Raw genomic sequence first — 25,322 nt, 5'->3', positions numbered from 1 at the left:
TACACTTTTAACGCTTGTTTAGGAAGTTTCATCCATTATTACTTTAAAGTAATATTTTGTTATTAGTACATTTTGTAATTCGTAATATTTCTTAGTACATCTGTTTATGGCGGCTCAGTTTTCGAGCTTCGTTTCCGTCTAAATTTTCACGTTTACAACACAGTCGAATTCAATTAACAAATGTGTAAGAATAAATTCATGGTAAAACAACTTCTAAAACTAAACAGTCATATTTATACAGATACTGGGATGAGGATAACGGTAGTGACGCGTGAGTGTAGCGCATCGCAGCTAGGCACAGAGGACTCTTGCCGCAAGATTAATACTCTTGTTGACGCCGAGGATCAAGTCGAGATTATTAAGTCACTGGAATCACTGAAAAATTCATTTGAAAGCGTCGAATATAATGGCGACTACTGCACCACATCGACCGGTATTCTCCCTACTACTGCCAGGTTTACTGACACGACAAAAGCAGTACGCACCACTACAAAGGTGGCACGCATTACAACAAAGGCGACACGTACTACTACACAGGCGACACATACTCCTACAAAGGCGACCAGCACGACTATCACCACAGAATCAACAAGCGGTTCGTCGGCACTAATTATCATGCCATCCTTTGCGGTTTTCTTAATTGTTTTACATCTTGTATGCATATAATACATTTTTCCACTTTAAAAGAATTTGGAACAGTTTTCAGCAAAACTTTGTATGTATAAACGTTTCAGGGAGAACTTTATTTGTATGTGTTACATTTATTTAGTTTTATTCGAACTATATTCTTTTTTATAATGCTAAATAAAGTAACACTATTTGTTTTGTACTACATGTGTATTTGCATTCTCGAGAAAGTGTTGACATTTTGTTCTAACGAAGGCCACGTATTATTCATAATAGTTCGTTAATGTAAATCCAGACGATGAAAAATAAAGATAATTTCTTAAGAACTGACTGACCAATGCTTTAGGCTTAAAGAATATTTTACTTGTTACGATTTTAAACAAAATGTAATGGAATATTAACTTTCAAAGTACAAGTAGCACGATTCTTAAACACACATTTCGTCGATATCCCATTGACAAAACAATATTGAATGATGAAGGAATATTCTGTAGAATACATCAGCAACTGTGGTCCAACAATAATTGTGGCGTTTCCAAGAACAGGAAAACCAACAACAAAATGGAAATACGTAAAGGAATAGAACAAATTTAAACCAAACAAAGGTTAGGCAAGTAAAATATTCAGACATGTCAACTTTGAACATGGAGGCAGTATGTATGGTTTACAAACAAAGCAATGTGCGAAAAGTATAAGCTACAAAGTTCTTCACGTATGACCAGAATCAGTTATACATCATCAAGGTTTAAAGATCAACTTTTGCTCCAAGTAACATGTTTATGACTCCACACACTGGGCTTGTCCACGGTTTTGCAGGGACTCCACACACAGGCACTACCTTAGGCTATAGCCGTTAAAAAGATATTTTATCCATAAAGCACCCACGTTACAAAATATACAATATTGAAGAATTTATCAATAAGTATACACAAAATAAGCAGACTTGGAATCCAAACTACTCTACTCTCCTCTAAACCTATTGTTGGTCTTTACATCATCGGAGACTGCTCACCTTTTTATTGTACCTAGCTACTGGAATCCTTACAAATTATTGCAAACCACCGGGCTAGACCAGAACAACAGAGCTTTGCCTTGCGTTTAAGAAACGCGCCTTTATGGAAGAAGTGAGTATTGGCCAACACATATGAGTTAAATAATTTCATATAATCTTGATACTTAAATGAATTTGTCTTAGCGGGAATTTTTTGAACGTCAAGATTCAATACATATTAACAACGTATCCAGAAGACTATGGCCCGTGTGGACAAACGCATAAACAATTTAATACAGTGTTTGCAGGGGATTTAATGCATATATTACACAAAAGTAGGCAATTAACCCAAAATAAGCCTTAATATCGAATGAAAATTTACAGCAACTACAAAAGATAAGTGAATCAATCTATTTCATATTGCTATCTATTTAGTAACATTGATTAGGGCTGTTTAAAACCTGAGAAGGTTAGTGGGTAATACTTATAGTAATATGCGTTAGTGCTTTCTCTATTAATCTATGGTGTAGATAAATAGTTACACAACAGCAAGTGTTCTATAATAATACTTAGATTAACAAATATCTGTAACTACCTAAATCGGATGATATATACGAAACGAAACTTTAGGGAGCCTAAGGGATATTACTTTTAATGGGATGTTCTTACCTAATCCAACAAAACTAGTTTAAAAACTGTTTATGTAAAATACTGCAGGTAATTATTGTATATAAATAATTTCAAATATTAACATTTTGTGTACAGAAATCAGCGTATACGAGTACCCGTACAAACAGAAAGTAAAGTCAAATGTAATGTTATATTTTAAATATATTATTAGATATATGCAAAAATGTTCACAGTAACCTGGTGTTTAGACTGCAGTTTTGGCCAGACGAGCTATCCGAATTGATCGATTCGGTCTCTAGTTTGGCTTGATTCGGATAAGACGACTGGCCAGAACTGAGGTCCAAATATTAGGTAACTGTGATTATGTGACTATATTTAAAAGCTTTTTGGAAATAATACTGTTTTGTATTATATGTGCGCTAATGACAGTGCACTAAAATATATTACATATTTTTGGGCATTTAACAAAAAAAACACATTTTGAATCCAACACGAGTTCTGACTAAATGTTTATTTAAATGCTAAAAGTATAATTTTATTGGCCGTTCGGAGTGCATGCCTGACAGTGACTGTGCCAATGAATGACGCTGTGCATGCATGCATTATACATACTTATTTATACTTGAATAACATAAAATAAAATATATTGGATTTAGATATGAAGATACAAGATTCGAAATATATTAACAACAAATCCAGAAGGTAATTGACCTTGTGTACAAATTGATATGCAATGTTTTCAGGTGATTCAATTCATAAAGTATACAAAATTAAGCAATTAACAAAAAAAAGTTTTATTTGTTTATTTTTTATTGTGAAAACTACCCACTAGCTTGGCAAGTCACTGCAAATCACAATTTTCTTTCCGCTACGCACTGTAATCAAAGAGTTTTTTTAAATAACACTATTCTCTAAACCCTTCAAAATCTACTGACTTTAGTATTAGTATATTAAACATTTACTTACATAATTTAGATGTACATATTAAATAATGAAGTACCAGTTGAGCTTAAATCTTCCTATGTTAAACCTCAGTTCCGAACGGGAAGACAACAGAAGTATTTTATGTATAGTTTCTTAACTTTAAGAACGCGAAGTTTTTATACAATAACCTTTTTTTAGTGTCAAATAAGATACTGTTTGAACATCTGTCTGATTTTGAGCCAGGTACTCAACGGAATCTTGTCTTATTTATTAAACTGGTTACATAAGTCACCTAAATGTAATACTGTTGACCAACAATACTGCGAAAGAAGTTGAGTGAGGTGGGAAAGTTTTCGGTTGATTGGTTTTGGTTATGATCCGTAAGGAAGGACCCAAATTGTTAATGAAACATTATCAGAAGAAAATCAATAACATGCTTTAATGTCATGTGACTGCTTAGGTGCTGGTGAAAATTATATAGAATGTATTTGGTAAACAAGGAGTAATTTTAAATCATAGTTTCTTCTGCAAAATTCCTTACAACGATTGAGGATAAGCGTAACCATCCCTGGTTTGTTAAATGGTCGAAGTTTTTTTTATAACTAAAGACATCACGTGATACAACTATACTTCTTAATTGTCTTATATCAAAGTAAACTTGCTATTATACTAGTGCTGTGCTTTTTGCGTGTGTGTTTAAAACGGGCAACAGTTGTATTAACATTGGTTTAATTGATGGATCAAATCTTAAACAAACAAAAACAAAGATGATTTTTGTTGATATCAGAGTTAAATCGTATTTCATTTCATGAGTGTCATAGAAAAACATATAAAAATAAATCTATTTTTTTCTATGATCACTTGTGAAATTAAAAAACGATCTTACACTGCAATCAACAACATTTCTGTTTCTGTAATGCTTATTTTCCGAGTCATATTGGTATTTCACCTATTTTCAAAAACCTTCAGTAATTTGATGACCATTTGTACCTTTCATTTTACAAGGAGAGGTAGCTCGTCGTTGCTCTACAATTATGAATATATATATATATATATATATATATATATACATATAACATAATCATATATATATATATATATATATATATATATATATATTGGGTTGAAATGATAAGAATATTATTGAAATGAAAACATAATATATTTCCTTTGTCTATAAACAAAACAGTTTCGCGCATCTATATTAAATTCAAATTATCCACTTATTTCATATTTGAATCATATCTAAATTATCTAAGGTTTTTAATTACGGAGTAGTTTTACTCGCAATTATGTTGTTTGACGGTACAGAAATCCGCCGATCAAGCTTGGACATAAAAAGTGGCCAAATCTGGGCTTAACCGGTTTTATTGTGTAAACGAACCGAGTTGAAACAATTAGCCCATGTATATGGCTTAATTCTGGCATAAATTATTTCCTATTCCTGTGATTATTTTTCATTCGTCGGACTAGCTAATCATAGATTTCATTTTCAGGTCGAGTTGATACTTAAACCTACCAATTATTTAATGAATACCGATACTTATCACCCAAAATCTTTGTAGCGTGACTCCGCGTCGACTTTTAACTACTCCGTCAAACATATCTATAGCTGGAACATCGGTACTTTTAACAAGTTAGAAAACATCGCAATAAATTTGGTTTTGCAATTAAGCATCATTTCAAAATGGACATAAGGATTGGTTTGCTGTTGTTGTTCACGATTTCACCATGTATTGCTCTGGGTATGTATATATTGATATAGTTATATCCTTGAACGTAATAATGGTTAGGATAAGTTCACACTTAATTGCATTCAGTGAAGTTCACCCGTTTTCAATATCGTCGAAGTATGTGAGTCTATATATATATATAGCTTATGTACATTTGAAGAGGAATGGGTTTTATTGTTGATTCTTCTTACAGTGGTGGCCTTAATACGAATGAATATAGTAATTTGTTTGTCAGAATGGCCAAACTTTTGGCTAAGTCATTGCGTTTATAGAAAGTGGAGGCGTATTTTCAACAGAATTCCATGTTTGTCTTTGTATTAATGTATACTTTGTTACGGATGGGAACCTGTAAGAAGTTGGATGTGATGTCATATTATGATGATGCTAAAACATCTGGACATGTTTGAGACAGTTTGGATGTTTTTGATGGGATGCAGTGGGTTGAGAAGGAACAACTGTGATTCATTTTACGTATAAGTTATTAATAAGCAGTACCCTTTCAAATGGTACTACAATGACATGGGGATCACAAGGCATCAACATATAACATTATTGCCAATGGCTCGTTGGAATAAAAAGCTTAGTTTTATAGTGGATACTTTAGGAAGATCATTAAATATTGCCCTGGTTGGCTTGAAATTATGACCTTTAAATATTTTTAACATATGCTGTATATGTATATTAAGCTGCAGATAGAACCCTTAAACTAAACTCATTTTACGCCTTGTGGATACAAAACACGCTTTTATACCCATTTCCGATCGATACAACAACGATTTGTATAGTTGTTATTGTGTCAGGCATCACATAACAGTCACATGCGCCATTAAACTTGATTTATTTCGTCTAGCGTTTTAAGGTCATACTTAAATAGGGTGAGTTTCCATCTTTTGTTATATTCAAATAACAAGTTGTTTACATGGTTCAAGCTTAAACCAGTGCGATTTAAATATTTATTTAGCCGTTTGGTATAGAGAAAAATATACGAAAAGCAAATACTCTATGGAAATTTATTCTTCATTAAAAAAATGAAACTTGGCAATATTGCCATCATTGTTAATGACTTATATTCGTTTGTTATCAAGCTGGGAAAAATTAACCGCTTTTTTAATAATATACGCCATTTTGAAGAGTATCTTTGTTCTAATCATAATGGTCATGGTGATGAATGTTCACCTTTGTAGATAAGAAGTTAAACGTCATCACAAAGTCCCGCCCGGCGTAAGGGTTTCTTGGTCCTATTTGAGTAAATAATCAATAATTACGTTTAACGTATTTTTATTTTTTTTAATATTAAAATGGAACTTTCAAAAAGGCATTCCAAAGCGCTGCGAACCGTTTGGCCAGTGCATATGTAATGTATACATGTACTTGTCCCTTAAAGTAACTATAAGACCTTAAAACTGACATGCAAAGTTGATATTTTTTCAAAAGAATTGTGTCGAAGAGTGTGCGTGATTTATATAAGCGTATATAGCAGCATGTTTTTTTCTGAATTAAACATATACTAAGAGTATCACTCTATTGTTCTCCGGAAAATTTGCTAAACTCCACTAAATTAGGCGCTTTGATTTTAATTGTTATCGTGTAAAAAAAAATCATTCAGGGCGTTTTTCTTGGTAATACACTAGTTTTGAGTTATTATTGGTTTCACGAACTGCATTTTTCTTGTGACAGTTTCAAAGAAAGTGAAAACCAGTTTTATCGTTTGCTTTGCCAATACTGAAACTGGTTTTTGTAACTATCGAAACACTCCGGATGTGGTTTCGTCGATTCGTTTCATCCGAAAACGAGTTCACTTTGACAAAAGAACATGGCGGACATTGATCCAACACGTGTATAGAAACACAATTTAGTTATTTAAAACAGAAAACACGACAATTTGCGGTATTATTGTTTTTAAGAAAGTTTTGAAGAAATTTATAGATAAATGCTACATGCAGAACCTTCATCACTTTGTTGAAGCTGTACACAAGACAATGCTAACTATATAATCGATAGTATCTAGTTACCCAGCCACGAACAAAATATAAACAAAAATATAAACATGTGCAACCGCGCACCCCGGTTAAGTCGTGCAGCGTCGGAAACGCGCCAGTATATACAAGAAAGACCATTGATGCAAAGCATCAAAGTGCGCCGTTTAATAGTTTATGCACTTGTTATATGTTGAAAAACAAGGAATGTCAAGGCCAACAAGCATATTATGGTGCATTGAACCGCATCTATGAAATTCTCAAAATATTTGTAGTATTTTGCATGACAACATAGGCAAAAGCATTGAAATTCAAGATTTTCAAGTTGAACATTTCATTAGGGGTGGGGTACATTAATGAACACGACAGAATTAGGGTGCTTGTGCGCTATACTTTTTGTCATTACCACATACCCATATACCAAGTTTTATTTCAATACCATAAGTAGTTTTAAAGTAATGCTCTAGTCAAGAAAACGCGGCAAAGGGAAATAATTATGTAATTAGCTTAAAAACAGCTATAGTCATTGTGCACTGCACTTCCTCTCGTTGTGCTAAATACCATTGAATGATGTTTAATGAAATTCCAAAAAAAGTAGTTTTCTAGTTATGCTCCGGACAGGAAAAGATACAAAGGGAATAATGTTCATGTACACTGTACACTGCAGTTCTAATCATATAGGGGGAGGGGGCAACGTCACCATGCTGGAATGACAACTTGTAGGGAAGAATAAGTGATATGAAATAACAATTTAACAATTTGTGTAGTACTTTAATAAACATTATCATTTCGTCCGAAAGTTGCAAACATAAATAGAACATAATTATTGAACTGTAAAGTTGCAAACATAAATAGAACATAATTATTGAACTGTTATATAAAAAGTGAACATTGTTTACTAGATGAAATGCATTTATAACATAACATTCCTTGTTTTTAGCTGTTTAATAATACTAAAATGTAATGTAAAATTGCATAAAAATCTAGTCAATGGAGTTATTATGTTAACTTCTTCATTTACATAGTATAGAAAAGTTGAAAATGGATGTTTTTAGTTGATATTAACACAAAAAACAGCATGTGTCTTATTGGACAATGGCAATTTTTTCAAATATGATAAAAATAACGCATTCAAACTGAATATGTATCAGACTATGTATGAAAGAAATAATACTGTTTCTATTTTTCACAAAGGTTTTGAAATACAACAATGCACATATAAGCATAAATAGGCCAAATATGCAAAATAAAATAATAGTAAACAATGTGTGAAAGTGATACTGAACACTTAAAACAATTTCTTTGTGCATTAAATGAATACATACCAGAAAAGCAATACCAAATCAAGTCCAAAATGTATAATAACATGAAGAACACCCCTTTATGAATATCTCCATAACAAATCAGAGTACATGTAAACAATAATCATTTATATCATTAGTATCAAATGTGTCTAGTATAAAGTGTGTTTTCATTTGCATTAAATTACATTGTAATATATACCAGAAAAGCAATTATAAAAATCCTTAAATGTATAAGAAACTGAAGACAATAAAGAATAACACCCATTTATGAATATCTCCAAAACAAATCAGAGGTCACCTATATATAAAACAATAATCATTCGTATAATTAGTATCAAAAGTGTCTAGTTTTTGTGTGTCTGTTCATTATCTTTAAATGAGCATCTTTAAAGTGAAACTCTTATTTGAAATCAATACATATAATTGTATATATCACACACATCAAATTGAATGAAAAAACAATAACTACTTACTAAATAATGCATTTACTGAAATATTGTTTACTGATAACAAGCTTGTCACCCTGTTTATAATAGCAGAAAGCATGACAAATATTAAATGATTGGTGATTGCTAAAAGATTTACTGTGGTCTACTATAGTATCACAAGGCAGAAATACCATGTTTTATGTTCATTCTTATTAATTAGCAAATTGAACTCAAGATCCTTCATTAGAAACATTATTGTTGACATCTATCAACCCATTTTGAAAAATGAAAACAATAATTTGTCTATATTTGATTTTTTCACATTATCAGAGATTATGAAATAAATACAACAGTTTCTGGTAAAATAAACTTCAGTTAACAGAAAAATAAAGTTCAACCGAACGTATTATTGATACACATGGAAAAAAATCATTTTGATTGATCTTGTGAGTCTTCGGAACAGAGCAGTATTTCGATGTTTGAAAATATATAGCAGTTTTATAAATTCATAAAGAACAGTTAATAACAAGACAACCTGCTGAAATCATTTTAAATATTTTCTATGATGTCTAATGAACAATTTAAAAGACAATTTATGACAGTTTACCGTTCAGTTTTGAAGGAAATATACATAATGTCATGTAACTATACATTTTTATAACTAGTAAAATGCTTAAAAATCAACCTTTTTCTTGTAAAAAGCTTAATTGGACTTATTCATAAAATGTAATCATTCAAATAAATGAATTTTACTTGTGATACTAACTCAGAATTCAGATTTAAAAACAATGAATGTATTTTTAAATTAAAATATGTAAAGAAACAAGAACACTAAGTAGGCGGTAATGCCCCTCCAAAAATGTCAGAGTGAAAGTTCTCAACTAATGTCTTTTTAATATTATAACATGTAAACAGTGTCTGTTGGTAATCGATGTCTATTTGTTTTATTTAGTCAATGGTATTCTAACATTTAGAAATTTTCACAATGATTCTTCACTCTTCAACATTTGAAGTTTGGTTTGTTCCCATGCGTTTGTACTTGTAGTGTGAGCACAGATGAAAATTACTCAATGCTGAGTCAATGCTGATTTGGTTTTCATGCCCCTTCAGGCACTTTACTCATCTAGAATGTTTAGTGCTGTAAAAGAAAAAAAGTACTTTTTAACTAATTTGTATAGATAATAATACTGCCATACATATACAAAATAAAATATCAACAGTTTAATATTTCTCAACATTATTTAAAAACAACAACAATAAGCTGATACATACATGTATATAATATAAAGAAAATTACTAAATTTATCAATAAAATTCATCATCACCACCACCATCACCACCACCACCACCACCACTGGATTATTGAAAACAGTGAGTTTATAAAACAACAAACACCAACTCAAATATGTTTTATATGAAATACTCACATCATCTCTATCAGATGTGACTGGCTTGTGGATAGACATGGATGTCAAATCTGTCTCAATGATCCAACAAAGTATTTAATGCAGGCTGGAATTCGTCATATAACAGTAATATTCAGTATTTCCTGCCTGAAAGAAATTAGTCTTCTGATTATCAACCAACAGAAACTACAACCGTAAAATACAAATGCACATGTATTTATTATACATTCTGCACTAATATCCGTTTTAGCCAAGAGTAAGGGTTGGTAGGCACAAATGTGTAGTTGTTGTGCATTTTGGTTGATAATGATTCACAACAGTATGGCGTTCAACGAGACCTACACCAAGCAAATGAATGTCGCTTGTGTCCAAGCTGTTGTGGCTTCCAGCCCGAAACCATGTACATCTTTTAATACAGGTTTATTTTGAAAATATGCAGTTTGTAAACAAATAATGGGTATTTTTAAGTCTAATATTTTTCTAAGATAAAACAATCAAATAAAAGATTACATACTCATATCATATATATAAATGATGTACATAAGTACATTTAAAAATATGTAACATGTACATAATGCACCAGTCAATTGTAACCACGGCCCCCCAGGTCTGGGGATATGCAAGGGAAAGCCGGGGAAATGGGCTGTGTTTTTACCTTTCAGGTGGCCTCGCAGTGCCGGTTGAATGCGGTGGTTTTGTCTTTGAACAAAATATAGCAGGGAATATGCCTTACCTAGGCTCCCTGTGGTACGGGGCATATGGCGAGGATTTGACCATCAGTTCGTCCCCGCAGGACGAGGATTTTACCCGGGGTTGGCTGGACAGAAAGTCAATGTCCAAGCTATTCCTCGGACCTGGGGGGGGGGGGGGGCATGGTTACAATTGACTGGTGCATTATAAGTAGATGAAAAGAATGTAACATGTATATTTATAGAACATGTAGAAATATTAAAATGCTGTCTTAACATTTAGCAAATAAAAATGATTTAAGAATTCCAAAGAAATTAAAAAAAAAAAAATTGAACACATAAACTTACACAACTACTCAAGGATACTTACATGAACAGCCCTTTGATACGAATATCCCAGTTCCATGCTGATTGTTGACATTAGTTTTTTCGACAGAAAATCTTCTCTTACGCGTATAATTCACTTATAATCCATGTTTTATTGTAATGACTCAAATTGTTAAATGTATCGTAATCAACTGTCAGTGTGCACTTTTAGTGTTTACTTATTTTAAACGTATATTCATGACAAAACTTCACCGAGTTTCCAACCATAAATCGACGATGTAGAAATTCCATTATTGACCTATGAATAGCGGGGAAATACCTTCTGGTTCTAAAAATAGCAACATCCGGATATGTGTAGTGTTCTAAAAATAAAACAACTCGGGGGCAATCGTAATAAAATTTTACTAATGTCACTTTCAACACATTAACAAATAAAGTTAGGTGAACATTTAATTCCAATATCGATTAAATTAAAGAAAACAGCTTACCTCATGGTTTATTAATGCAGTAAACATAACAAAACAACATAAAACATAATTATTCCCATTCACATAATTAACGGTCCACACATTTTACATTTCATTCGGAACTCCTCCGAATATTTACATTTCCGGCACATGATATTACAGTTAACCAATCGGAAAACGTAAACGAAACGGGAACAGTTATTAAACTTATTTGTCCTTCTTCCGATATAATGTTTTGAAGATAAATTGAAGACAATCTATTCAACCATAAATAGCATTTTTAACACCCATGCAATCGCCATCCATTTGCATTTTTTAATCATAATAAAATTACAGTAAAACCCAACTTAAAAACCGCTCCTACCACTAACTAAAATAAATTCCCTTTCCATAATAGGCGCGCACTCCAGTGCGGCGCCAACAACTCCAGTATAGAATGTGGGTCACCGAGCATGAGTCACACTGTCTGAGGGGCATGTGCAGATGGCCATTAATTTGGGGAATTAACTGACACAATTGCGAGTCCTAGTCCAAATATTTGTACGTTGACGGATTTTTAGATTTTTGATATGGAAAATCCTTCACGTACAAATTGTTTAGTATCAAAAGTGGGTAGTTGTTCCGATCAGGATTCCGGGTTAAAGCATATAGCGTCTATAAAATATAATAACAACAAGAAATATTACCAGATAATGTTATTTTATATTAGTTCCGTACACAAAAAAATAAATATCCAACTTATAATTATGAGTTTGACGGCTTTTCTTCATTTCATTCTGTCAAAACATAACGATATATACATGAAGGGCACCTGGCTGCAAGGCTTTTGGGCACAGTTTTAAATCGCTCGGAACATTTCGGCCATGGCCGAGTTGGTACGATTGTATACGAGGTCTATCTCGAAGCTTTGTCGGAGGAGGCCGAGTTATTACGATTGTATCGAGTTGTTCCCCTTCGCAAAATTGTTGTCTGTGTCAGTCAACTTTCGTTTTATTGGAAAGGTAAACAACTTGTTTTAATGCATTAAATGCTTGTTTAGTGCAAAATAACATTTCACTTACATGGTAAAATATGAATATAACTCTTTATTATCAATTTCAACCATAAAATACTTCACTTAAAACAATTTCAATATATTTACCCCCCCCCCCCAGTTTTTTGCACATTCCCGTTTAGACGTTAGGGATTGGCAGAATCCCGTATAACACGTCTATTATTTTAGACTATTGCAAGTCCCTGCTTTAATTCAGATTATGTTTAATCTTTGAGCTTGATTGACAAATCAAGTCCAAGTCCAATTAAGATGTTAAAAGTTGGTTCTTTATTAATTCCACATTTAAGTTTAATAGTTAATACACAAAATAAATCCTAAGACTTATTCATCAAGAAACATTCAATAGTCCATGTGATATATCAAGTTATGAAAGTAAGTGAAGTTATCTAATATAATTACAATAAAAGCTGTTCAAAGATGTTTCCTTAGTAACAGTAGAAGTAAAACGTTCTCATTACAGAGCTACGTTTGAGCTCCGTAGAGCAGATATTAGAGCAGATTGGTAATGTAAGTAATGTCATTGACCACCGCAGTTCTAACAGCGCTGGAATTGATACGCCCGTGCGCGCATTAATTCGTTAAAATTAAAGTTAAAAAATGTAATGTCAATTTGCCGATGGTAGATTCCGATTTACGGTTTTAAAACTCTTTTCCCACCTCAGATAAGTAGATCCAAAAATGTAACCATGCTAGAAATTCTTATTTCGCGTACGGGCAAAGATCAAACAACTACCCGTATGGAACTCCTTTTTAATGGTCATCACATTGTAATTAGCTCCCTTGTTGAAGACCGCCGTCTGTTGCATCATAGAAACCTTGTCTTGGTACAGTATTTAGAAAGCTTATTAGTTATTTCTCGCTTCAAATGTCACCATAAAAAAGTTTTCACGCACTTTTCAAGAAATAATGATTCACTCTCCTCAGAACTATTTCAAGACCGATTTCACTATTAACATAATATGAATCACTGCGCACAAATCCATGACAACCACGAATTATCACATATCTATACGCATTTATTTTCACTACGCACAAAAGAGTTCACCAGCAAAAAAAATACATTTTTACTTTAAGATGCACTCTTACTCCCAGATAAGATTTACCAAAATTAATAATATTGTTTAAATATTCCAATAAGGATGAATACATGTCGAAAATAAAGGTTCTTATGAAGGATACACAGTTTAATTTGAAAAAGAAATGAGCATAATACACGGTATTTATACCTTATGAGACTATAGCAGACCACAGTAAATCTTTTAGCATTCACCAATCATTCAATATTTTTGCGCTTTTTGCTATTAAATACACGGTAATAACCTTGTTATCATAAATTAATATTTTCCATAAATATGCATTTTTTAGTAAGCAGTTAAAGTTTTATCAGTCAAATTTAAGGTTTGTTCTACAAGCGTATGTATTGATTTTGAATAAGAGTGTCACTTTAATTTTGTTTAACTGAGGTGGGAGAAAAAGCATCTACCATAGCCGCTCGTGTAAGATATGTTCATCCCAACCCTCGCGCAGGATATTTTGCGGAAACTCGGTAAACCTCGTTTCCGCAAAACACCCTACGCTCGGGTCGGGATGAACCTATCTTTCACTCTCGGCCATGGAAGAAACGTATAGTCTTACACCCACATGTAAGATGAGTCACGCGCAACAACGCGCCACTTCTTATTTCTTTTATAGTATGGTTTATGCAAAGTATATAATGCCATTTCAATTAAGCCCAACCAAATATATAAGTATGCAAGACTTTTGGTTAAAATTGATAATAAATCATCGTAAAACGCGTTTTTACGAAGAACTGTTTTATGTCAGTTGTGATTTAAAATAACTGCGGTTTATGACGTGAAGAAACAACGTCGCAAGCGCTTTTTGGTGAAATGTGCACCAAAAATGCGGATTTTACGTCAATTTTCCCTCGTTACCGGCTTACACGCGTGCTCTCGGGTCAGATTTTTCTATCCGTAACGGAAACACATGATAGATACTGATATTGTTTAACAGTTTATCACATTCTTCCGAAATGGAGGAATGAAAGGTGATATAAACGGAATGAATGCCTCTACAGTCTGGAATAATAAATATTTAAACATGTGTCAAAGAATTAAGAAATAATTTTGACAAAACAGGGAATATGTCAAATTGAATATATCATGAGTTCAAATTTCAGAATGAAGGAAGAAAATTGCAACCGGGTATTTGATATGTATAGGGCAACGCTTATGCTGTCTCGCTATAGAGCTGGCTTTTATAACGAAGCGGTAAAGTGTCCGCCTGCAGAACGAGCGGTCGTGGGTTCGATCCCCGCAAGAGGCATATAGCCATTTATGAAGAATGTAAATGATGAATTTTACCTGTACTATTTCAGAATGCTCCAGCTGTATGCATATCGGTTTCGAATACATCAACATGCCGGACAATATCGAAAGTATGCTGAACGATATGATGTCGTCCCTGGATTATTTAAGGAGCGAGTCATGTGCTAGTAACACAGCCCCGACAGAGACATGCGCAGTTGCTGCTCAAGGTTCAAAGGACACCTGTACTAGCTTTACATTATCCATGACGTGTATGGGGTTCACAGCCGCTAATCTGCCGGGTACGTAGTAAAAAAGCATGTAGAACATGAATCCTTGGCAAATTCGTTTCTTCTTCGGCCTGTTTTATGAAAGAATCTTAGTCGTAACTTTCAACATCCAAAAATATAGGAACCTCCTAATGGGAAGTCCGTGGATTTTACTCTTTTTTCTTAACTGTGCGTCCATATTTTTACACGTTCTAATTCTAAAATTGAGTTCACGCAAATACACGACAAACACCTGAACATTTGAGATAATTACATTTCAGCTTAGACTTAGTTGCCTAAGCTTTTGTTAAAACAGGCACCTGACTCCCGTGAGTAGCTTTGTCATGTGTAAGAAACCTGCTTACCAGAAGGAGGGCCTTATGACACGTATATTTATAATTATTATACCTCACTTTTGTCTTCAATGGTAAAATCCCATTTCCCGAAAAAGAGACATTGTGACTATCAAAAACATTTTAAACTTTTTTGACACGTGACCAAGCAAAAAATTACTGTAAGGTCATGTGACCGCAATGACATTTTGAATGTCATATAAGGGCAAATAAATGCTTCAATATTCTAGCTAAATTATGACGTGATTGCCTCCCTTATACACATTTAGTGGTGACGTCACTATTCAATGTGTACAAAAAAACATCAGACAACTGCTTTTTGAAGGAATTTAGCATAATTAACGGTGGAATTTTGTTCTAGATATAAATACTTTATAATGTTATATTTTGTTTTCCTTCTTAAACTTGTTTAATTAAATTTATTTTAAAACTATTATGTAATTTATAATTTATACTATGAAATTTATTTTGTTTGGCTAACGCCTCGGGTGACATTCAGCTCTCGGGTTTACAATATCAATGTCACACATGCCGCCATATGATATATATATTTCTCCCACCTCAGATAAGTAGATCCAATAATTTAAAGCGACAGTCCGCAAAAGTAACCGTATTTCAAAAGTTTTTAATAAGTTCCACATTGTTTCAGACCGACTGAACCGCAATTATTTTTTAAAAAATCGCTTTAATAACTTAGATTTAACAAATTGAAAATTGCCGAAAGTTGCTATTTTTAGACGGCAAAAGAGAAAGTAGGTCTACGGTTTTTCCGACTACTCTTGGGGGCGATACTATTTCCCGGTCCCGGTCTCCTCCGGTCTCTGTTTTATAATAGCTATCGGGCGTGATCAAAAAGGTGTTAATGACCGCGGGGGGTAATAGGATTACAAAAGATTACAGTTGATTAAAACATTAGATATTTGATGATAATTATGTCACTATTTATTTCAAATTTTATATCAATAAAACATAAAATAAATTTAGGCAAAGATAAAAACATGAAATATGCACATGCACTGAAATTAATGTCATGAATAACAAACACATTGAGTGTGTTTTTTTTTCATATTAAATTCAGTTATAAGTATACTATTGATAATAGTAATACAAAAAATAACAATGCTTGACTACATGTAAATCAGATATGAGTCGGATATGCAAACATGGAATTTTTCAATTGTAATCATTTATGCTTAAAAATTTTTATGTCGGGGGGGGGGGGGTAAACATAAAAGGAAGAACAATAACATAACATAACATAATTTAAAAGGTGCAATTCTAAGTTACTTCATACTCTAGCCGTCCTCAATCTTTTATGCAAAAAACATGAGCATTTGTACTGCATCGCATCTTTCTCTACACCTTTAACACGAATTGCATAAATAGTGTATACCTATAACAAATTGCATAAATTAAGACATAATGTTTATATATTTTATACCATTTTGTTACATATAAAAACAAATAAGATTGTCAAAATCGTGTTATAAACATCAGCAACACAATCCGTTGTCTGGGGCCATAAGTTATGAACCGGGAATTATGAGACCGGATGAGACCGGATTTTACGAGGAGAGACCGGGAAATAGTATCGCCCTGCGCATGCGCAAGAACTTTGGAATCCCACTGTTTTTTCTATTTATATAACCGTTAACTCTCGGGGGCCGATAGTTAAGAAGAGATATTGAAAATGACACGAAAAACTCATTTCTAGGTCGATTTGAACCAAATTTTTTTTGGATTCGTCAGTCAGGAATGCTTATCAACACATAGATGACTTTTATTTTTTTTTCATGGCTAATTTGCCCGATTTGCGGACTGTCGCTTTAACCATGCTAGATATTCTTATCTTGCCCACGGGCGAAGATAAAATGCCCGTATGGAACTCCTTTTTAAAGGTCACCACATTGTAATAACCTCCCTTGTTGAAGACTGGACTGTCAGTAGCATCAAGAAAATCTTTTCTTATGGAAATATTTAGAACGCTAATTAATTATTTCTCGCTTCAAATGTCACTATAAAACAGTTTTCACGCACCATTCAAGAAATAATGCTTCATTTAGAACTATTTAAAAAGACCGATTTGACAATTAACATTAACTGGATCACTGCGCGCGTATCCATGACAAACACGTGCTATCGCATATCCATACGCAATTATTTTCACTAAGCACAAAAGAGTTCCAGCAAAAAATACATTTTTAATTAATTTTGTTTAACTGAGGTGGGAGAAAAAGCATCTACCATAGCCGCTCGTGTAAGATAGTTTCATCCCGACCCTCACGCAGGGTGTTTTGCGGAAACTCGGTAAACCTCGTTTCGGCAAAGCACCCTACGCTTGGGTCGGATTGAACCTATCTTACACTCTCGGGCATGGAAGATACTTATAGTACTGCCATGTTAATGTAACGTTCAATGGATTAACACTTTCACAGACAATTTTATTACGTATATATTTCCGAATGATGTTTTGTCATTGCAAAAGATACTACTTCAAAAAATTAATTGGCCTTCACTATCTAGTTTAGAAATGATGGAGGTCAATATAAAACAGCTTTTCAACGCTATAACTCCCAATCTCCAACAGTTTACATAACAGTATGGTGGTATTAATGTTGATATCTACCCAATCGGTACGATATCTTATATGAATATGTCTAGTTAAATTTGATTTTATAATATAAATAATGCTTATTCCAACATTAAAGACATTTTACTTAAATCTCATCTATACATGTACAATTAAAAGATGAATTGTGAGTCCATTAACAATTAATTTGGAAGTACCATAGTCAAACATTCATGTTTCAGATACCGGGATGAGGATATTGATAGTTGTGCGTGGGTGTAGCGCGTCGCTGGAAGACACCGAGGACAACTGCCGCAAAATAGATACACTTTTAGACGCCGAGAGTCAAGTCGAATTCATACAGTCACTCGAGTCGCTTACCACAACATTTGATTCCGTCGAATATAATGGCGACTTCTGCACCTCATCAACTGGTATTTTCCCTACTACCGTAGCAGCCATCATAACGACCACCACGAAACCAACAAGCGGTTCATCGATCACGGATGCATCCACCATCACGACCACCACGGAACCAACAAGCGGTTCATCCACGATCATGTTGATGCCATCAGTTGCGGTTTTGTTAATTGCTTCGTATCTTGTGTAAATCAATAGAAGAATGTGTAAATCCAGTAAAGCAATTGATTCCTGCTTTTCAGCAATCACCAAACTGTATGTTAAGACGTTATTTTAGGGATGCAAACGAATATTCGAATATCCGAATATTCGATCGAACGTTTGGTATTCGAATGTCAAAATCGGTATTCGAATATTCGATGTTTTTGTTGAATTATTAAATTAATAAACTTTTTGCCTACAACTGTCATCTCCGTCTGTCTTGTTTTTACAACGATTGATTCCTTATGCCAGAGGTGTGAACTTGATGACACTTGTCACGCGTCATATCGGATATATCGTCGGGAACTATAAACAGTCCCCGTAATTTTGCATTTACTGGCTGTTAGACAAGTGACATTAAACACATTACAATTATTTTTGGTACATCTAAATGACTATGCCAATTAAGGGTTGAAGAGATTGGCCTTTATACAAGTGAGTTGTTTACATTGCTAATCAAGCTTGTCGATATTGCTCAAATCGCCTTGATAATATGACGGACATGTGCTAGTTTTGTGCTTTAAACAGTTTTCCATGTTTCGAAAAAAAAACGCTCTTGCCTTGAAACGTAACTGCATGGTTTAACTTTTAAGGATATATGTCCTGTATTGTTGTACAATACATAAGTCAAAATCGACGTTTGGCCATGGTGTCGTCTTCTTTAAATATTTTTCGTAAACATTAATACCAGAACGAGGCTGCAAGTCACATGTTGGCGCATATCGTCATTTAACGTGACCGGGAAAATACGTAATTCCCGGATCTTATTTTGCATTGTTTACAAATATGAACACACAGGAATTGAAATAATTCGATTTTTTTGTTAAAGATGTATCCTTTTTCTTGGGATGTATTCTGAAAATGGGGAAATTCAGAGGCTAATTTGTGGAACAATAAGTATCCGTCGCGTGTAAACGATACGACAAAGAAGGGTAACAGGGCCCGACTTAGTTACTACAGTTAATAACAGTTTACTGCAATTCTAAAAGGTTCATTTTGGTATTCGAATATTCGATCAAAATAATTACCGAATATTCGAATATCAATTTGCCATTTGTTTGCATCCCTAGTTTTTTTGGATAACCTAACATGTATTTGTTCCTTTGATTATTCGTTTTAGGTTTATTTGGTCAATACTCTTTGTTATATTTCAGATTAAAATGACCGAGTATATTTTGTACTACATGTGTATTTGCATTCTGGTTACGGAACTAAGACGTTTTTCGGTTTAAAGTGCTTCCAATTCGCTCTGAAAAAGGTCATATAAATGTTCTCCAACGTTATCTTTCAAAAAAGTGCGTTGAATATAAATCCAGATAATAGAACATGAAACAAAAACAAAAGAAATCAATTCCTGCTTTTGTAATTTTGTACAGGTTGCAAGCTTATTGTAGGATTAGTCGCCATGAAACGCGTATATTGCTTTGTTTGTTTGTTTTATTGTATTCGGACAATACTATTTGTAGTTCTTTAGACCAATATCCCAGATATTTTATGTACTTTTTTATTAAATGTTATTAAATGTTAAAATAAAAAGACGAGTTTGTGTTAAAAAGAATCCTTGTTATACTGATGAAGGTCAATGTTTTGTCCAGAGCTTTATATAACATATAACATATAATAAATCTTCAAAATAGACGGATTAAATGTCTTGCAAATTGCAGGATATCTTAATTAGGTTATCTGACAACAAACAGTGGGATATTTAGTTAAGTAAAAAATATTTCGTTAATTTTGATTTTTCATGGGGATCACTGAACACACCTATAGAATAAGCCTTTTCGCTAAAAAAATATCACTAAATTTATTTAAAAAAATCTTATAGTGCCAGAAGCGCGATCCAAAATTACGAGTTTCACTTATATTTAATTGACAGATATCGAATGATAAAGAAATCTTTCAGGGGATCATGTGCAAAATGGAAATTGGAAACAGCGTATATGACTTCATATTTTCTTTTTGGTCTATGTACGTGATAAAAAGTAAACGTATATAGAATCAAATGTGCTTAAATGTGGTAATATTAATGTTGTTGTCATTACCTGTTCATTCTGCACATCCAAAACAAATAAGAAAGTAGTTCTTTCGTTTCTATCTTTCACTGCTTTACAACGATGATAGTAATAGACTACCATAGAAATTAATGTTAACTTGAATTTGATCCTGAAGAAACATGCTCAAGTTTTATAAGGCCAGACATCGAAACTGACGATTCCTTCTGATCAAGGGTGCTGCTTTGTGCATTATACTGGTTGTTGTCTCTTCGCATTAGGAGGACCACCATCATTTTACCGCAATAACACGGTATTTCGAAGAATTGCGTTGATAGGGATATGAAAACAAATGTAAAGATAAAATTTCATTAAGTGCAATAAATGCGTTATTGTTTACCAAAATGTTTGACACTAATATTCAAACAGCAATGATTTGTGACTGCTCTGGAGCTGGTGACAGTTATATGCAATTTTGGGGTAAACAAAAAGCTATTTTTAATCATTTTTTCTTCAACCAAATTCCTAGCAACGAATTAGTGTAAGTGTGACAATATCTTGTATAGAAAAAACACACATAGTCAAAGTGTTTCTTTAAAATTACAAACAGACATCAAGTGATAAAACTTTATTTCTCAAATGTCTTGAATCAATAAAATAACTTTTTATACTGGGCAAACTTATCTTATTGCAACAATTGCATTAACAGTGGTTTGATAGCTCCATCAAATCTATTGAAAAAAACAACAACATACATGACAGTAAAAAGGAGTTCCATATGGGTACTTGTTTTATCTTTGCCTGTGAGCAAGATAAGAATTTACAGCATGGCCAAATTTTTGGATCAACTTATCTGAGGTGGACGATTTTTTTCATATTGATGGTGATCTATATATTTGCTTTACATACATTGCCCCGGAGTCATTTCTGGTTTATAACATGTATAATGTTGACGTCTTTAACCAGTTAGAACAATATATTTGATTGTTTAGTCAATGTGGGAAAATATTTTGTCGGGCGATTTTAATAGTAGGACTAGTAGTGAAGCTTATTTCATTCAATGCGATATATAACTTTTGCTATAATTGTCATATTCCTAACATGATTTACAAATTCAGTAATATCTACATTGTTGACATTTGGTTTAATTTTCTATACTTCTTAATAAACTTCCATACCTTACGAGAGTTTAATTTGCATAATGAGCACAAAGAGTTTCTTTCTTTAATACTGTTGTATTAACGTTTGGCAGGAAAATATTTGTTCCGAGCTTGCCAAGGTAAAACCGATTCACATCATTTTGGTCAAAAGGAAATGTTCTCTTACAGCGATAGAAACTCTATTAAGCTATTTACACTCAGTGTTAAACCAGCTTGATTTTTTTATGGTAGCTGATTTTTCCTTTGCAGGAAATGTTTTGCCATGTTATTGATTAGAAATATCATCAATTATGTCTAATAAATTATCTATTGAAGAATTTTAATCCGTTTCGTTACTCAATAATAATATCAAAACAATCTTTATTGGCAAATAATTTATCATTACTCATAATTTACCAGTCTGCTTTTCTCATCCCAGATTATTAAAATTCCGTAGAGATAAGTCATCAATATGAAATGTTAAACTGAAATCACTACGCGATCTACTTGGAGCGTAGTTAAACTGTTAAGTTGTTTTACATTGTAAACCGTCCATATTCATCCGAGGTTGTTTTCGATAGGAAATGGCCGAAGAATTCCAAATGATACGTCACTTAGGGTAGAGCTAAAGTGCTGAACAATCAGCTGATGATAACGATATAGAGGGATACTGCTGACCAATTGCTGACCAACTATATAAAGAAGGAATTTTTTACTTGTGAAATGAGAGTAGTATGAAGAGTAATTTTATGTTTTAGTTTGTACTATTAGTTGTTAAACATTAATTGTTTAACGATATTTAATTAAAGTAGAAGTTTTTCTTTTTATATTCGATAAAAGAATTTAGTTTCGAATCTCAGGCAAACTGGCTTACTACCTTCAACGTCGATCATAATAGTCTAAATAAATGTTCTCAAGAACTCATTTTCTGTTGGTCATACAATATATATTAAAGCTCTACAATAAATCTAATAAAACAGCACATGGCGTTTCGTTGCCTATTAAGCGTAAAAATATTTCTGTATTGAAAAATAATAACACATGTTTAGTCAAACAATGCAATTCTTTGTTAGACTATGTATGTTTATGATATCACTTTCGATAAGCTGCACTGGCTCTGGAAGTGCACATCAATGTTTAAATTAGAACACTCCCAAGTACATGTCGAACATTCAAACCACTCGGACATTCGCAATCCCGCTGATTTTCCAAGCCCGGATATCATGATATAGATGTACTACTTCTTTTAAGGTCTGGCAAGGAACTTCCGGCATTGGTCTTAGATATGTGCTGTCGTCCGTGCCGCTAGGCGTTTGATCGACAATGTTTTTGTTTTGTTTATCAGACGTGTTCCTCCTTCTTTACAGTTGCAGTATGCATACAATAAGAATAATTGTGACAGCCAGGCACGACGCCCAGCCGACCGAGGCTATAACAATGATCGGAAGTGGGTCGTAATCATGGCAATCGCAGCGTGTGTCTGTATCAGAGGAGTCGGACAGGGTAGTTGTAACTGGTCCCTGATTTGTTTCATTACATGACGTATCTAGTTTCCCACTCGTGTCGCCATTCAGTGGCGTGTATACATCGATATCCACAATGGCATACGCGTTTGATCCATTAGGATACTGCCGTTGTTTAACGGGATAGAGTTGAGCGCGTGGCACCTGTATTCTCCCTGCATCTCCTTTGTGATGTGCTCGCTGATGAGGTTCTGCCCCTGTTTCACAACATCGCCCGTGGCTACGAGCTCCCATCGGAAGTAAGGAGGTGGACTTCCGGTTGCAAGGCACGTTATGTTCACATTTCCACCATCTTCAATGGAAAAGAGGCGACCGGTGTTACTGAAGCCTCCAATCCGTACACGTTTGTAAACCGTTATTGTCTTTATGGCTTCCTGTTCGATACCTATTGCCTGGCTAAATCTGGGTACGAGTGTGGCGGACACCACACATTTGTAGTCGATAGCGAACCCGTTAGAGAGAGGATAGATCTCACCCGCGGTCGGCACCGTCTGCAGGCTTCTTCCTGTCTGGAGTGGAATACCATTCTCAGTCCTGAAATAAAAACATTGCAAGTAGTTTATATCTTTATCTTTATTAGTTTATTTTGTATGTATGATGAATTTTTTTCTTCGAATATAGCCATTTAACATACCCTTTTATTGGTAAGAATATATCTCTTGATTGTACTATAGGAGTAAAGCCCAAAATGAGTTCAAACCTACTGACCTCCACTGGAAGATGGGCTGTGGGAAGGCATCCACGTGACATACGAGGTGGACCTCTTTCTCCTCGAATAAGGCCGTGTCACTGGAAATGACGGGAGCATGTAAGTACAGCACCTCCAACGTGAACCCCAGGCTTATCACACTGGTTGAGTTCGACAAGGTGGCAGCATTGCACGTATAAGAACCGGCGTCATGCGGGCTTACTTCCGTAATATTCAGGGAGCGGCTGAAGACGGTCTGAGCGCCCGAGGACCCCGGTCTGATCTCCCAGCTGACGTCACTCGCGCCCGCATTCGGGATGCACTGCACGTGGAGGCCGCCACCTTCCAGAATCCGCACCTGATACGGAAGGACTGCCGTTACATCATTTCCGTTTACCAGGATTGTTACCTCCCCTGGAAAATAAAAGCAAACCTGTAATTGTTTGTATCAGTTATGTAATATGTTTATAAAAAAAGGCAACCACTGATAGCCTTAGTTTAATAAGCTGTCATATATAGGTGTGGTGCACTAACATGCTAGTATAATATACAGTACAAAGTGCATATTTATTAAAAAAAATATTTTTCAATGTTTTTTCACATTTTTGATATTATTATTTTTAGTTTAGAATTATGAGATTTTTTTTATTTAAAACAAAAATGATTGAGTTTGAAAATCCGGTGCCAGTGGTGTGGTGGTGGAGAATTATGATTCCATAAGAAGATAGCTCGCAGTATACATGTATATATTATTACCAGTTAAAGTATACCATACAGATTATAACAACATTTTATAAAAATAAATTTAAATTACTTGCAGATTATCTGTTTTTAGCATTTACAATTTTAATTAGGAGACTGACGCTAAAATTAACATCGGCATGAATGCTTAGAACCGGAATACACATGATAGTTAATTGCTATGAATGTGGTGATCTACGTTCCTCAAAATGAAATGAACAGTCTATAAACATGTAGAAAAGAGGGATTGAAGCTGCACTATTACCCCTAAATAAGATTAAACACATTTAACACATCTGTTTTAATATACCAAAAGGGATGAACAAATGTCTAAAACAATGATGCTTATGAAGGAAACTGAGTTTAATTTAAAAGAAAGGTGCAGAAAACACGGTTCGTATTGCTACCTTATGAAACGCTAGTAAATCGCAGTAAGTATTTTAGCATTCACCAATCATTTAATATTTTTTGGGTTTCAGCTATTAAATACACAGTTACAATCTTTTTTAAAAGTAATAAAAAATTTCCATAAATGCATTACTTTGTTAGTAGTTGAAGGTTTATCA

The 25,322-nt window shown here is 33.8% G+C and overlaps 1 protein-coding gene across 1 annotated transcript; it reads left to right on the top strand.

Annotated features, from left to right (window-relative positions):
* Positions 1 to 4,780: 4,780 nt before the first annotated feature.
* LOC128244705 (uncharacterized) lies at positions 4,781 to 20,199 on the top strand. The gene is made up of 3 exons (XM_052962748.1): positions 4,781 to 4,917; positions 14,934 to 15,164; positions 18,296 to 20,199. Exons 1-3 carry the CDS (start codon positions 4,860 to 4,862, stop codon positions 18,661 to 18,663), a joined length of 657 nt encoding a protein of 218 aa, XP_052818708.1. The 5' UTR covers positions 4,781 to 4,859; the 3' UTR covers positions 18,664 to 20,199.
* The last annotated feature ends 5,123 nt before the right edge of the window (positions 20,200 to 25,322 follow it).

The sequence above is a fragment of the Mya arenaria genome, chromosome 8, assembly GCF_026914265.1.
Source record: "Mya arenaria isolate MELC-2E11 chromosome 8, ASM2691426v1".
Classification (NCBI taxonomy): domain Eukaryota; kingdom Metazoa; phylum Mollusca; class Bivalvia; order Myida; family Myidae; genus Mya; species Mya arenaria.
This window is presented reverse-complemented; position numbering and strand designations above follow the sequence as displayed.

Coding starts and splice junctions, on each gene's coding strand:
- LOC128244705 (XM_052962748.1), top strand. CDS start 4,860: ATGGACATAAGGATTGGTTTGCTGTTGTTGTTCACGATTTCACCATGT. Junction 4,918..14,933: donor TTCACCATGTATTGCTCTGG/GTATGTATATAT, acceptor GTACTATTTCAG/AATGCTCCAGCTGTATGCAT. Junction 15,165..18,295: donor CACAGCCGCTAATCTGCCGG/GTACGTAGTAAA, acceptor TTCATGTTTCAG/ATACCGGGATGAGGATATTG.